The sequence below is a fragment of the Crocodylus siamensis genome, chromosome 6 (genome assembly GCF_052110815.1).
Source record: "Crocodylus siamensis isolate JL-2025a chromosome 6, ASM5211081v1, whole genome shotgun sequence".
Classification (NCBI taxonomy): domain Eukaryota; kingdom Metazoa; phylum Chordata; order Crocodylia; family Crocodylidae; genus Crocodylus; species Crocodylus siamensis.
Genome location: NC_143400.1, coordinates 97,807,632 through 97,821,887, shown reverse-complemented (window position 1 = coordinate 97,821,887; position 14,256 = coordinate 97,807,632). Strand labels below are relative to the sequence as shown.

General features: G+C 51.1%; 1 protein-coding gene across 4 annotated transcripts; it reads right to left on the bottom strand.

Annotated features, from left to right (window-relative positions):
* Positions 1-1,107: 1,107 nt before the first annotated feature.
* On the bottom strand, positions 1,108-10,467 carry LOC149863281 (uncharacterized). 4 transcript variants are annotated; one of them, XM_090053592.1, is made up of 4 exons: positions 10,340-10,467; positions 8,927-9,047; positions 8,740-8,787; positions 1,108-1,375 (listed from the first exon to the last, which is right to left on the bottom strand). In XM_090053592.1, exons 1-4 carry the CDS (start codon positions 10,374-10,376, stop codon positions 1,204-1,206), a joined length of 378 nt encoding a protein of 125 aa, XP_089909718.1. In that variant the 5' UTR covers positions 10,377-10,467; the 3' UTR covers positions 1,108-1,203. The 4 variants fall into 4 exon arrangements, 1 of the variants encoding a protein (XP_089909718.1); XR_016443159.1 differs by lacking the exons at positions 8,740-8,787; positions 10,340-10,467 and adding an exon at positions 9,584-10,085; XR_016443158.1 differs by lacking the exons at positions 1,108-1,375; positions 8,740-8,787; positions 10,340-10,467 and adding exons at positions 2,514-3,182; positions 9,584-10,085.
* Between the last annotated feature and the right edge of the window lie 3,789 nt (positions 10,468-14,256).

Genomic DNA, 14,256 nt, shown 5'->3' with positions numbered 1-14,256 from the left:
CTGCCCCGAACCTGGAAACCCAGGTTGAAAAAGTCACGGATGAAAGGGGTGCATCTGCCTTTTCCCCCCGAGACTGGAGAGGGGCTTAGGGGAAATGCTATCTCTGCGTGGGGCTGACAATGCCCCAAAGGGAACAAGAGTGTGCTAGGTACTGCCTGTCCCCCCAAGTCATCACTGTAAACCAAACTGATTTGTAGTGACAAGTCATAGTCATCTTCAAGCCTCCTGCATGGGGCAGGGGACAAGGAGAGAGGACTTCTACCTGGCCCTCACTTGACCTGGGTCTTGACTTCTCATATTATGAAGCGAGGAGGATAATACACATGGGAAAGGGCATGCCAAAAGCAACAGGACCGAGTGCTATGGTTAATCCTCCTAGCAGAGTCCTTCTGCCTTCTTCCAGCCTTCCCCCTCTCTCTCTCGGGCACATCACCACCCTCGCTCCTAAAACTAACACATTCTGGATAAGAAAAGCAAGTTGCAGTGACTGCAGCAAGGGGACTTGCTGCCATCCTTGTACCAGGGGCCAGCTGCTGAAGTTCATTGCACGGTGACATCTCGTCAGCATGTTGCATCCTAAGGGTGCTGAGATTTGCAGTTAAAAGACCATCTTGTCATGGTCACGCCTTCAACTCAGTCCACAGCAAGACCCCTCTGGGGAAAGGCTTGTGGAGTGAGTCACGGCAGATTTTGGGTGGTGAGCAATCTGCACCCGAAAGCCAGCTCTGCTATAAGCAGGCTCCATTATTTGGCTATGAAGAGGCCAAGGTGGGGCTCACGGGGTTACCTTTTCTAGCACAACAGGAGTGCAACCCAGGCATCCCCCAAAGAATATTCACCATTTTCTTCCCTCAAATGCAACAGCGACTTCACTTGTGCAGAGTCCTCTCTCTCATGTGCTAATTTAGTGCATGAGCGGATGGGCCATTCACAGAAGTCATGTGCTTTTAAGCAAACCGTGCAAAACATTCACGGAAAGTGAATTTTGACAGTGCCAACAAGTGTAGCATGGGGCAAAGCTGCATCCAAGAGCCACGCTCATCTCGGAAGAGCCGCAGCCGTGGTCTCCAACCACAGATAACGCGCACGGCGGGACGCTTTCCAGTGCAGGTAGCTCCGTCATCGAGTGGGCAGGCACCCCCGGCTGCTGGGAGCTGAAACCAGACACATGCAGTAGAGATACTGAACATTGGACCAACTTACCTAGGGGGAGATGAAGTTGTGAGGAGTCCCCGTCACCTCCTTTGGAAAACATCTGCTCTCCTTGAACCAGAGCTTCGGGCTTGATGCAGAGAAACGGTGCAGGGAAATTCTCTGCCCATGAGACTGCAGCGGGTCAGACCAGGCAATCGCAGCTCTTTCTGGGGGGTCGTATCTACGGATAAATGTGCAACCAGCATTAGGAATTTCAAGCCCTTACCGCCAACTGCTTGTGAACAGTCGCTCACCTACGTTCAGTCGCTGCAGTGCGCCATGTCGGCCAGGACAAACCAGGAAGAAACAATACAGAGGAAATTCATCTGAGAAATTTCCACGACAAATTATTCACCCTGCACTGGTAAATGGTCCTCTGAACAGCTGGCTTCACTTCAGACCGTTTCTTTCAAAGGATCATGAAATCCATTTGCTTTCCATGTGCAGGGCCAGCAGGACCATGGATGATTTCAGCGAACCCACTAGTGACATGAGCACGATAACTCGCCTTTGAGTGCGTGCTTGTGTTTCGGTGCTATAACGAGGCATAACGATGATTACGCCAGAGGAGTTTGAATGGGATTAATGGGGATACGGTGGTGCAGTAATTGAAGTCTCTCTCCTGTTGAGCTGCCAAGACTCTTCACTACAACTTAACCTTCAGTAGCACTTAATTGGTATGGCTTTTTTCCCACCTTGTGCATACACTCGATCAGGTGTTTATGAGTTTGCATCAAGACTGGAAAAGCTCAGCTGCTTCTGAAGTCCAAAGCGGATCTATTCTGTGTTTTAAAAACCTTACGTTTCCCCTTTTTATCAGGCCCACTCATTTCTCGCTTCATACGTTGGTGCCTTTCCCTGGCACAGAGAAGGAAAGCAAAGGACAACCCATGCGAATGGCACTTGCAGGGGAACATAGGGAAGGGTTTACTTGAGAAATCAAGGCTCTGGTGACAAACCCTGAACCAGGGAAACCTGGAGGGCCTGGATTTGAGGGCCAAGCAGCTCTGTTGGGTTTGCAAAAGGTCATGGCTGGCGGCCTTGGCACTTTCAGCCATGAAGCATCTCTGCTCGGCATCCGCTTGCTATTATGTGGGTCCATGGGAATCCAGCTGCCGCTTTACTGTAAATTAGCCCTCCTGTACAGGAAGCTGTTGGCAGAAAAGAGGATTTCAACCACAGCAGTTATAAAAATAGAAAGGAAGGCCCCTGACCAACACGGTAATGAGGCATTTATTGAAAAATTTTAATAAGCAAAAAAAAAAAAAAACCCTCACCCTTGTACATCAGATCAGCCACGTGGGTTTGCACAATTAAAACTCAATAGTTTCTTCCAGGTCTTTGTCCAGGTCTCGAATAGCCCTATGTGCATGCTCAGCGTGGCATGGCAGGGCCTATTCTCTGTGCTCTGCAGGTCTCTCTCACCAAGGCAGCTTCTCCACTCCATGAAAAGCTTCCTCCTTGGCTCCTGGAAAGGACTGCGGGCTTGCTTGGCTGCACATGAGTGGTGTCTCTTAGCACGAAAGTCTGGGGTCAGGCCTGGGTTAAGTCCAGGGGCTGTTTAGCATGGGCACTGCAGAGAGTTTTGTTCTACCAGAGTTTCCTTTAAAACAGAAGACAGTTTGCACAGGAGGGTGGCAATAGCCACGGTCTTATGGTCCCACAGAAACAGGCTCAGAAGAATCACTGAAAAACAAATCAAAAGACCCGCCGCATTGCAAGCATCCTTCAAACTCCAGGCAAGGTGCCTGCTCTGGACTTGATTATGAGGAATCAGTCCCAGGACTAGAAGCTGGCGGTTGCCTTGAGCCCCGGACCACGACAGGTCTGCAGTCCACAGGGAAGCTTGCACATGCTTGATGCACCGGGTAGGATAGCTTTCCTCCACTTTGGGAAATGGAGAACAGGAGGGACTGGAAGGAGAAATTCAGAGAGGAACGCATGAACCAGGAGCTCTTCAGGAAGGATGGGTTGGGTGGCCAAAGCTCCTGTAATGAAGGGAGAAAGCAGCTTTGTCTCAATACCCGACCTGTCTCGCTGGGCAAGTCAAGGTAGGCAGCCAGGCTAAAGAAATGATCTAACGCATGGAAAAGAGGGAACTAGATAGCAAAGGGTGCACATGTTATGCATCCACAGAAAGGATGTCGCAGGATGGAATCACTCTTCCCTTTAGTCTGCCTTCCCTCCATAAAAGGAAAAAACCCTAGAAAATAACCCAAAAGACCACCAAAACCTAAAGTTGGCAGAAGCGAGCGATTAAAAGTTAGGAAAGCTTGGAAGTACACCAGGCCGTGCAACCTCCACTCATCTCCTTAAGGCACGTGCATCAGCCTTGCCCACACGAGGCTGCAGGCCTAGAGGGAACGCAGGGGGGAGGTTTGCACCTCCCGTCAGCTCCAGCCCTCGTTTTCTGGCCAACTGAAAGTACACCGCTCGTGCAGGCCTCTGAGAAACGGTTGTTAAAACCCAAAAGGTTTTCGATACAGCCCTGGGGCAATGGGCTAATGCAGCCCTTGGACTGCTCAAAGCAAGGCAGGCCAAACAGGTGTGGGGAACTGCTCCATCTCTGCCCGGCACCGATGAAGCTGCAACTAATACGTGTGTGCATTTCGGGCGATGGGTTTTCTTTCCTGAATCTGAAACCTCGTCACCAGCTTCTGTCCTGAATCGCTAGGAAAATTAAAGAGGGGGAAAAAAAGGGTGGGGGACAGGGGGTCACTCTTTTTTTTTTTTTTTTTTTTGAAGGAAAAGCTAGCAATGGAGCTGCTTTCTCCCTCATGGCTAACATTTCAGTGGAGGCAGCAGCACAGTGCAGGCCTTGTTCTCCGCTGAAAGCGCGCGTTGTGGGTTTTGTTCAGGGGACATACAGGCTTCAGCAGCTGCTTTTGTGGTCGCAGGGACGTTACAGACAATAGGTGAGTCGTCCCCAAAAGTGGCAATTTGACATCGGCCACAAAAGCTGTCAGGCCTGTGATCAATGGGCATCTCTGGGTGAATTACAGCGGCGCGTCTGAGGCACTGAGCGCCCGGCTCCTCCGCTCTCCCGAGAGCACAATGGCGATCCCGCTGCCCGAGACAGCCCTGCAGCAACCAGAAGCAGCCCGTCGGACTCATCTCGGCCCGACACCTGGCTCCAGGCTGAGGTCTGACCTCGGCTCAGAGACGAGGCTGATTTTCACAGCCTGCTCTTTCTCCACTGTAAAGAAGCTGCCATTTTTTTTCCCCTCTGAGGCCTGGAGGAAGGCAGAATCTAAAGGGCTTGATGCTGCCTCAAGGCTGGCAACCAAGCCAGGTAGCAGGTGGCCCAGCCCCAGCCCATCTGACAAAGAGCCGTGCTTTGATTTTAGCATCCATCAGTGCAAAGGCTCCCTCCTGCAAGCAGCTCGGCATCCGCCCCGCTGTCGCTTGCAGGGAAAGTGGCAGGTCCTAAATCTGCAGCAGTATCAGAGGGATGCAATTCCTGTGTTGCCTCCTGTGCATAGGCAGCAAGGACGGGTCGTGCCGTCGCACACCTCTGGTTCAACGGGACCACCTTGCTCGACTGCCAGACTTCAAACAGAAGCGACGGCTGCAGGCAACTTTGACAACGAGCGTGCAAGCAGGGAGCCGGGCCCAGCACTGGGATTTCGCGGATGGTGCCAGCTGCTGTGTTTCGGCCAGCCCTTGCACGGGCTGTTGTCTTCTAGGGAGAGCAGGTAGCGGTGGTCCCCAGGGTGCAGGCGCTGCATCACCTGGCCACCCCTCGTCGCCAGCGATTACTCCCTGCTGTCAGCCGAAACCTCGCAGCATAACAAAACATCCCCAGCCAGCACGTATGGTAAATACCTTCCAGAGCAGCTTCGCGAGTGCTCTGCAGGAAAGGGACGGTGTCCTGCAGTAACCATGGCAGGGGCGATGCGTGGCTTCAGGAGCCGGTGAAGGGCTCGTGTTGGCAGAGTAAACATTCGGGACTGCAGATGACAGCGCCGGGGCTGTTGACAGAGGGTTATGCCACAATCGGACACAGAGTCGCACTTCATGGCAACAAAGAGGACAATGCCATGATCTGGCTGTTGTCAACAGCCTTGCGGTGGCTGAAGACTTTAGTTCAATATTTGCCAAGGGACAACACGAGTGGTGCCTGTTGGCTTGTTTGCTTAGATGCATCATTTCCTAGGGATGGGCCAGGCGGGGTGCGGCTTCAGCTGCTAGCAACCAGACCCCAGCCTCGGCCCCGCAGCCCAGAGAGGCTTGTCTGGCTTTGCGGACGCGGGGCCTAAATCTCATCGCGTCACTGGGAGACGACAAGGAGCCGCCGGGCGCGGAGACGCAGATGCAGCGCGGCGGCTGTGTCGAGCTGGGCAATGCAAACAGGGCGGATTAAAATGGCAAGTGGAAATGTAAACGCCTTATTCAAACGTGCTGTGAACACCCTTCCCAGAAAGGGCGAGAGGCTTAAGAGAGAATGGCCTTGGCGTGAATGCAGAATTAATAGACTCTCGTCTGCTGACGGACACTTGGCACTTTTGAAGCGGAGGCTGCGGCAAAGGGGATCAGCGGCTTCAGCTCGTTAATACTCTTGCACCGAATGGCACTTACAGTTGGCCACGCATCGGGGCGGCTGCAAAGGCTGGGCCCGATCGCTAATTAAGCCATGCCAATAGGCTCACGTTGCAGATCTGGTTTGGGGCCAGCTTATGTTGCAAAGCTTCGGCCTGTGCCGGGAGACACCGGGGCCGGAGAGGGCACTGAGCTGCTTGCGGGTGCGGCAGGAATTGTTCCTCGTGACGTCCTGGCAGCACCAACCCCAGAGAAGGGGGGAGCCGGGCTGCTCCCCCAGCCCTGCCCCGACGCAGCCCTGCGGGAGGATGCGCAGACCGGCCAAGCGCCCGCCCTCTGCCTGGACAAGGACAAAGGCTCTTGGCAGGCTGCTTGTGCCTCGCGTGGGGCCGGCCATTTGGCTGGGCCCAAATCGCGTGTTGGAAGGGGCAAGGGGGAACACACGTGGCTCGGCTGCTTCCTTGAGTTGCTATGAAACCTCCCAACGTTAAACCGCTGCAGGGGCCAAAGTGCTGCTGTAATTTGTGCACGTGAGAGCAAAGTCACCAGCACCAGCTGCAGCTAGTAGCAGCGTCCGCTACCCCGCTCCTGCGGACCCAACAACTCTGCCTCTGCCTCCTCCCGGGGTTCACTGATCCAGCCGTGCTGCAAGCAGAGACATCTAAAGGGGCTCCCCGCATCCTCAGACACGGAGCATCCCATCCCCAGACCCCGATCCTGCAGCCTCACACACGCCGAATCGGTCTCCCCACCCCGAGGCACTACATGGGAAGTGCAGCCTGCACGCTTGGTCTGTGCAAGATCCACGTCCCTGCCTCCCCAGCTCCACCAGGTGCTCTGACCGTGGCCGCAGCTGTAACGAGGTGGGCAGTGTCCCTCGAGCCCCTTCCCTGCAGCAGCAAGGGTCTTTAACAGCTACTTGTGGGTTGAGCTGACAAAACCAAAGGAGCCTTTTGAGCAATGCTGGGCAGGACTTGGGAGTCCTGCCCGGTCCTGCTTTGAGCAGGCATTTCCAAAACCCTCGTGTCCAGCCCTGTTTCTCCTTGAGAGCTCTTGACTGTGGAGCCCGGACCCAAGCACACCCATAAAAGGGTGAGTAAGTGACTTGACGTGCCCCCAGGAGCGGCCGCCTGTCTGACCGTCTCATTGCACCATCCAGCGCTTGCTGTGCTCAACCCACTGCCAGGCATTTGCAGGCTACATGTGATTCTGTGCAGATGCATCACTGTTCCCAAAACGACGAGGCATCCAGATGTGCAGAGGGTCCCTGGCCAAGTAAATGCACTCAAATGCACGTGACTGTCCAGAGCAAATGCATCAGTTGGCGCCGTCCCTAACATAGCGCACATATGTCATGGAGATTCCTCCCCAGCTTATCCAGGCTGTGAGAAAGGCTTTTCTCTGGGTCATAAAAGGGGTCTCGGATGCTAAGATACCATTCTTGTTCCTCCAGTCATGTCACCAGACTTCTGGTTTGGCCACACAGTTGCTCTTTAGAAATGAAAGAGACCGTCCGTGCTTCTGCTCAGGACAAGTGGGCAAACCCTCACAATCCTTCTTAAAGAGGGATGAAAAAAAAAAGGCCAAGCCAAGCAAAGCCAGCGAGCAGGAGCTCTGCTGCTGTCCTGTCATCCCGGGAGCCCGGCCTTTATGTGCTGTTTGCTGAAAGGATGAGCCGGGGGCCGTTAGGTGTCACCTGCTGATCCTCGAGAGTCATGAATATTCCCCTAATCCCCCTTCTCTTGGGCCAGCAGCCTCAGGGCCCTTTCATCCAGCCCGGACGCAGGGCCTGCTCCGAGCGGTTGGCTGTGCCGTTGCATCCCCTCGTCGCTACGTGGAAGCTGGCCTGCAGCATCCACCGGACCTCGTCGGTTCTTCCCTGGTGCTGAGCTGTGCAAACACCAGGCAGCCAGTGCAAACCCGTGCAAGGCCGGTGCACGCTCACATGTGCACACTCACTTCATGGCAATAACCTGTGCCCGCAGGGCTGCAGGGCATCGGGCACCAGGAGGGAGATTCAGAAGGGATATAAAGGCCAGCGTAAATTAAACGTGCATTCATGCTCAGGCCAGACGAGAGCATTGCGACCCCCCCGCCTGACCTCTGGCACTGCACAGGCCAGGGAATGTCACCCGGAGCGGGTGTCATTTACATGCCAATGGGGCAGGAAGGGGTGTGTGGGGCGCCGCAGGAGGAAAAGCAAACAGGACGGGTCAGAAGGTATCACAAAGCAGGGGTGGGCAGGACCCTTCAGCCAACAGCTTCTCACCGGCTGCATTTCCGTTCAGCAGCAGCTGTTGCTTCCCCGATGTCCAGGAGCAGGGAGTGGGGCAGACGACAGACTTTTAAACACTATGGAAAAATCCAGTTCGTTGACCAACATTTTTCCCCCGCAAAAGTGAATATGGTTTAAAACTTCAAGGGCTCACTACCAACCTGGGAACCCAGGAAGTCCCTTCTAAGAGGAAGCCACTGACACTGCTCAGGAGTTTCATAGATTTCATAGACATTGGGGCTGGAAGGGACCTCGGGAGATCAGAGTCCAGCCCCCCACCCAAAGGGCAGGAAGTCAGCTGGGGTCATAGGATCCCAGCAAGATAAGCATCCAGTTTGCTCTTGAAGGTGTCCAATGTAGGTGCTTGAACCACCTCCACTGGCAGACTGTTCCAGACCTTGGGGGCTCGGACAGGAAAGAAATTCTTCCTTATGTCCAGCCTGAAACGGTCTTGCAGGAGTTTGTGACCGTTCGACCTCGTCATCCCTTGGGGCGCTCTGGTGAACAGACGTTCCCCCAGATCCTGGTGGTCACCCCTGATAAACTTAGAGGTGGCCATCAGATCACCCCTGAGCCTGCGCTTTTCCAGACTGAAGAGCCCCATGGCTCTCAGCCTGTCGTTGTAAGGTCTGTTTTCCTGACCTCTGATCGTGTTATGACAGCAGCCTCTGAACACGGATGACTGCTACCATGGGCAGAGCCACCGGTGCTTCGGCGTTAAAGCATCTCACCTGTGGCTGTGATCTGGCAGCTTGGGCGGAGAAAGCTCCCCTGAAAACCTGGGGATGAGACAAAGATGATGGGCAGCAGGTTTCACCGGGGTGCTGAATGCTGCTAGGAGAAGCAGATACTGCAGCGTTGCCTTTCTGGGCGGGGAGACGAGCATGGGCAAAGGCCAAGGTGGAGGGCTGCACTTACCTGTGGAAATGCAGGTACAGCTCAATGCTGCATGGCCTCTGGCTGGCAGGCAACGTGGCGCGTGATGCTGGGGACATGGCGAGCCTCTTGCTAGCATCGCTTTTATCCTGGGTGCGTTCTGCTGGAGAGAGAGAGAGTTTAGTTGAAACAAACCCACTTTGCCCATACGGCTACGTGGAGGATGTGAAAGCTGCAGTCCGGACAGGAGCAAGCCTTCCCCCTGCCGCAGAACCAGGCCACAGCGGTGGGAGAAGAGCAGCTGTTGAAGGATGCGGGTAAGCGGGGCGCGGAGGTTTGCCCGACAAGAGTGCATGTTATGCACATCACAGTTGTGACACGACTTGTTGCAGAAGATGCTCTGCTTGTGGGGAACATTTCGAAGACATCAATGCACCGGACAAGCAGCATCTCTCCGTCTCCACAGGAAAGGGTCAGCAGGTCGGGCCAAAAACCATTCTCCTCCCGCGTCACTAGCCCCCTCTTAGATTAGGTGACAGAAAGCCTTAAAAATCCAGAATATGTGCAATATTGTTCACGCTGTCCCTGAGAACAGGCTAGGCCCTTTCCTACCATTTCGTGGTCAGCTCTTTATGATTCTCACATACTTGCAGGATGCTGCAAACACCACGGAGGAAGGAGGTGTGGGGGTTCACTTACCTAATGACCTGCTGCTGAGTTCAATGGATAATAAATCCAGCTGAGCATGTCCCCATGTCCATGTGCGCAAAGAGTGAGCGAGTAGCAGACATACCCATCCCACACAGGTCCCTGCTGGCCTATTCCCTGCTGGCCCAGGTATTTGGTCCCGCCCCATTTATTTCCCTAACTCATGCTTGTTCTCCGCTGCATTTCAACTGGCGTCCAGGCTCTCCCCTTCAGCGAGAGACTACACTGACCACCAGCCCAGAGATCGCATATTCAAGGCTGCAGCAGCCCGGTCAGACTCCAACGAATCTGAAAAAAGGAAAAATGAAAGAAGGAAAAAGGCATATGTTGCAATCTCTGTCGTTTTCTGCTTTCTTGGCCTGACGCTAACCTCACGCTAGGTTTACACCGTGCCCTCTCCAGAATGACTTCTGACCTACATGCATGTGCAGCAAGAGCGAGGCGCCCATTAGTGTGGAGCAGTTAGCGTATGCGTGCCGTGTTTGAGGCCACGAGGATGTGGGAACTAAACCATATCACCTACCGCAAACTCAATTCCACGGTGCTGACTGGGCAGAGCCAACACCACTGCCCCAGCAGAGTTTCACCCCCGGGCCATTTTGTTGCTCGGGTGGCAGCTACTGCTGGCACCTGGCAATAGGTCACGTCCCTTGGTCCCTTCCGCCTGTGGAAGTAAGAGCCTCTTGCCAGCATGGCGTGCAAGCGCTCACCTCCAGAAAGCCAGGTCTGGTGAACTGAAAAACCAACCTTTGTCTCCTAAATCCTCAAGCACAGACACAGGCATCAGACCCCGCAGGAGTCATGATGCCGCCATCTGCTCCTGATCAGGACCTAACATCCTTGCATAGGGTTTTCCAGGTAGAGGCTAGAGTTTCAAACCTCTCCCCAAAAACTGCTGGCTTATGAGCTTCATGCGAGCCTTGGCAGCTTCCTCCTTAGTGGAGGCTGAAGTGGAGAGTGCATCGCCGAGAAGACAGATGTTTGGAGCGGGGACAAAAGTACGCACGCGCTGAAAACCAGGTGTGCAGGTGTCTCGCTCGGCCGCGTGTGAAAGAGCTCCGGGTAGGAGCTCTTCCCTTTAATCCGGCACTTCCGAGCATGTCAGGGCTTGCACCCAGAACGCTTTCTGCTCGGGTGAGTCCAGACAAGGTCTACATTAACTCCCCAACCTGCAAGAAAATTATTGGAAACAAAGGATTCAGAAATGTCCCTTTCCCTCCGACAAGCCTGGAAACAAATGGTACAGGAATGAGGTCAGAAAGGAATCATCCGCCTACCATCCCACTGAATTCATTTACCTACCTCAGAGCCCATTCAGGGGAGGGGTGGGACGGGGAACAAGGGCTCCTATAAAGCAGAATGAAGCTTTGGGGTCGGTTGCTACATTACAAGATTTGACAGGCCTTTGCCAGCCTTCAGCTTCTTTGTGTCTTTCACATAATAGAGAAACACAAACTGAGCAGCCCGTGATCTGGGGGCTGCGCTATTAGACAGAGCAAACCCTTTGCAAATGCTAATAGTATTGTAGCGTCCTGTCAGGCAGCAACACAAAAAAGGATGTTGATTTTCACATGAACCAGAACAGGCTTATTGTAGAGAGGGGGTGCGAAGAACGCCCCATATCTAAACATCAAACCCTGGGGGCAAGCGCACTGGGGAGGATTTGGAAAAACGGTGCTTTAAATGTTCTTCAGTGGATGGACTATACTGTTATCTTAACACTTTACACTGATTTAAAGACACTAATGAGGGGAGAATAGCTTGAAAGTGGAGGTGAAAACCGTCATTCAGATGTCTTTGCAATGAAATTATTTCTAGATGTAGACCAGGGCTCCCAGGTCCCGGCTGCCTGGAAGAGACACCCCCCTTCTGAAGCACAGACGAAGCGTGGGGCAGGGTCGAAGTTGGGGTAAGGCGGCAAACTTGTTAGGATACCGAGGATCTTTAAAAGACGAAAAGCAGAACAAGATGCAGGGCCTCTTGGCTGAAAGGAGAGAAGTGCAAACTGGAAATAAAGATGCAAGTTTGTCAGTGAGCACTGGAGCAAATTCACTAATGGACGAGACAAAAGCTCCATCAATTGAACTCAAGATGAGTAGATATGCCCTCTAGTTCAACCACACGCTGCCAGGCTCAGGGCAGGGAGCTCTATGGCTTCTGTTATACAAGAGATCAAAGGTTGAGATTATGTTTTTGAGCCTTAACATCTAGGAATGCCTTGCATATGGTAGCATCCAAGGCTCAGGCAGGAAGATGCAACAGCTTCCACCAGAACGGTAACCAAAGCCATGCGTCCTCTTCCTGCATTTCTGGAAATGTGCAGGTTTTTGAGACCTTGTTAGAAGTAGCCCTCCAGCCAGTTGCTTCCCTAGCTAAGCAAAGCATATCGCAAGCGCGCGTGGGAAGTCCGGGTAGCTGCTTGCTGGGCAGCGAAGGCCCTTGCAAGTGCAGTACGCTCCCTGCCAGAGGCCCCACACAGCTTTGATCACCATACCGTGCCTTCGGAGGAGGAAGTGGGATCAGCTGTAACGGGAAGCGTGTTTCAGCAGCATGCCTGGTAACCCAAGGGGCAGCTCTCAGCACTTGGAAAGAGCTCGCCTGCTGCAGCGCAGCGCTCTCCACCTTGTATACAGGGGAAAAACCATCCCTCGCCCACCCCAAAATCTGAGGAACCCTGACAGTATCACTGTGGCAGCGAGCGTAACCCCGTGGTCTGTCAAGGGAAGAATCTGCGGGAACCTCAGAGACCCTCGATCAAACCCTCTACTGGACTTAAGTGGGCTTTGGACCAGGCTCATTGCCTCTGTACTTCATAAATGCTTATGTTTCTCAACAGGAGTAAATAACAACAGTAGTAGTAGTAGTAACAGTGATGACAATACAACCATGACAACTCCTATTACACTTGAGAATAAAATATCATCAGATTTATGTTGGCTAAATTCTGTATCACTTGGCCTTGAGAAATGCATTTCAAAAACCCTATTTTTGTGCCTAAACTATGATAAAAGTAGCTGATACAATGCCTTATCAAATACCTAATGCTGCTTACCTTGCTGTCTTCAACCATCTCTTTTGTTTTATCCTTAGTCATATCAGACTATATCATAGCACTAAATGCTTTTAGTACATTTCCAGGTTTCTCATCTGTTTCATGCTGGAAGATTAGTTCGGCAGCTGCAACTAAGAAATAAATAGTCTATTGTACGTTTTAAAAAATAAATATAGATGTATATTTATGCTCCTTGCAACAGGGACTATGCTTGGTTTGTCTGTAAAGTACCATATCTAAACCTAACACTATGCACCAACAGTTATGTAGGAGTATTATGATCAATCTATATCTATACACACACACATAAAATACAATATATATAAAATAAGATAGATTTAAAAAGAATAATTTCATATATACGTCTTTCAAAATTGACCAATTCCACCCAAAAAGTTTGGGCATATTTACTTACTAGCTAATGACTGAAAAATGCAAACATCAGGAGCATACTTGCATAACAGTAAATAGAATACTTTGGACATATAAAGGTTAACATGCTGTGGGATAAATACAAATGCACAGCATCTGGGAGCATCACGTTACACCCTAATCTTTGTTACTTTCAGTATTTTTCAAATTTTATATGCAGAACACAAGAGGTGCCATATTTAACACGTTTTACCAATCCAGTGAAATCATGAAAGTCTTGTTGAGGGCTTTCCCCCCATCCTTCATCTGCTAAAGTCTCAGTCATTCTGATTTACCAGTCACAAAATGCATTGCACTGTGCACCTAGATTGACTTTGCAAAATATATAATGAGGTGTTGGATAATTTACTCTTTCCTTTATTGTACAAACCATAAAGGCAATTCAAGTAATTCTGTTTTAATACAGCTTCATGCTAAATGTAGTCAGCAAATCTTTGCTGGCTTTAGGTAATTATGGAGAGAAATCCATTAAGGAGTTTCTTGGCATTGGGTGATCTTCATAAAGGTCTAACTATCGTTATTTTACCAAATGCAATTTGTCTCAGCTAATTATGTGCTTGGATGGCTAATTTATTGAAGAGTTAAGCATAAGCTCTTCCTCAGACCACCTTTTCTTCTCAGTATGCTCTCCCCCAGACCCATTCAATTCCTTCAAAATATACCAAAAAATAATCATGATAATCAGCTTCAGTGAACACGGAGGTTGGTTTCTGATCCGCTATGGTACAACTAGAAAAGAATCAACTTTTCAATGAATTCTGATTGTCATCATTTTCCAGCCAACTTAAAACAACACATGACTATAACAAGCAGCACAGCTCTGCATCTTAACATTTTTTCCTTGCTTGTGGCATAAATTGCATTAAAGTCAATTCTTTGAAGTCCCACTACCCAGAAAAACCAAAATTGCAACCATCCTTAAGATGGGAAGATTTTTTTTTAAGGGAATAGACAGGTTAAACTGATAGGTGAAAATATGCAGATCAGGCTGTTCACATTTCTAATGTTCTAAATATTTCAGTGCTTCATTCCGTCATTTAATTAATAACAAGGTGCAATCAATGTTCAACGGCATTGACATACCTTCTTATTAAGGAAATCACATTACCATGTCTAATCATCTGTGTATATCATATTGTGTTAAAACACTTTAATTTATATCATATTGTGTTAAAACACT

Bases quoted from the DNA above. Each gene is read 5' to 3' on its own strand.
- LOC149863281 (XM_090053592.1), bottom strand. From the start codon at position 10,376: ATGCCTGTGTCTGTGCTTGAGGATTTAGGAGACAAAG. The intron at 9,048-10,339 runs GTTGGTTTTTCA...CTCTCTCTCCAG, and splicing joins TGAGGATTTAGGAGACAAAG to CAGAACGCACCCAGGATAAA. The intron at 8,788-8,926 runs GTAAGTGCAGCC...TCTCATCCCCAG, and splicing joins CTGTACCTGCATTTCCACAG to GTTTTCAGGGGAGCTTTCTC.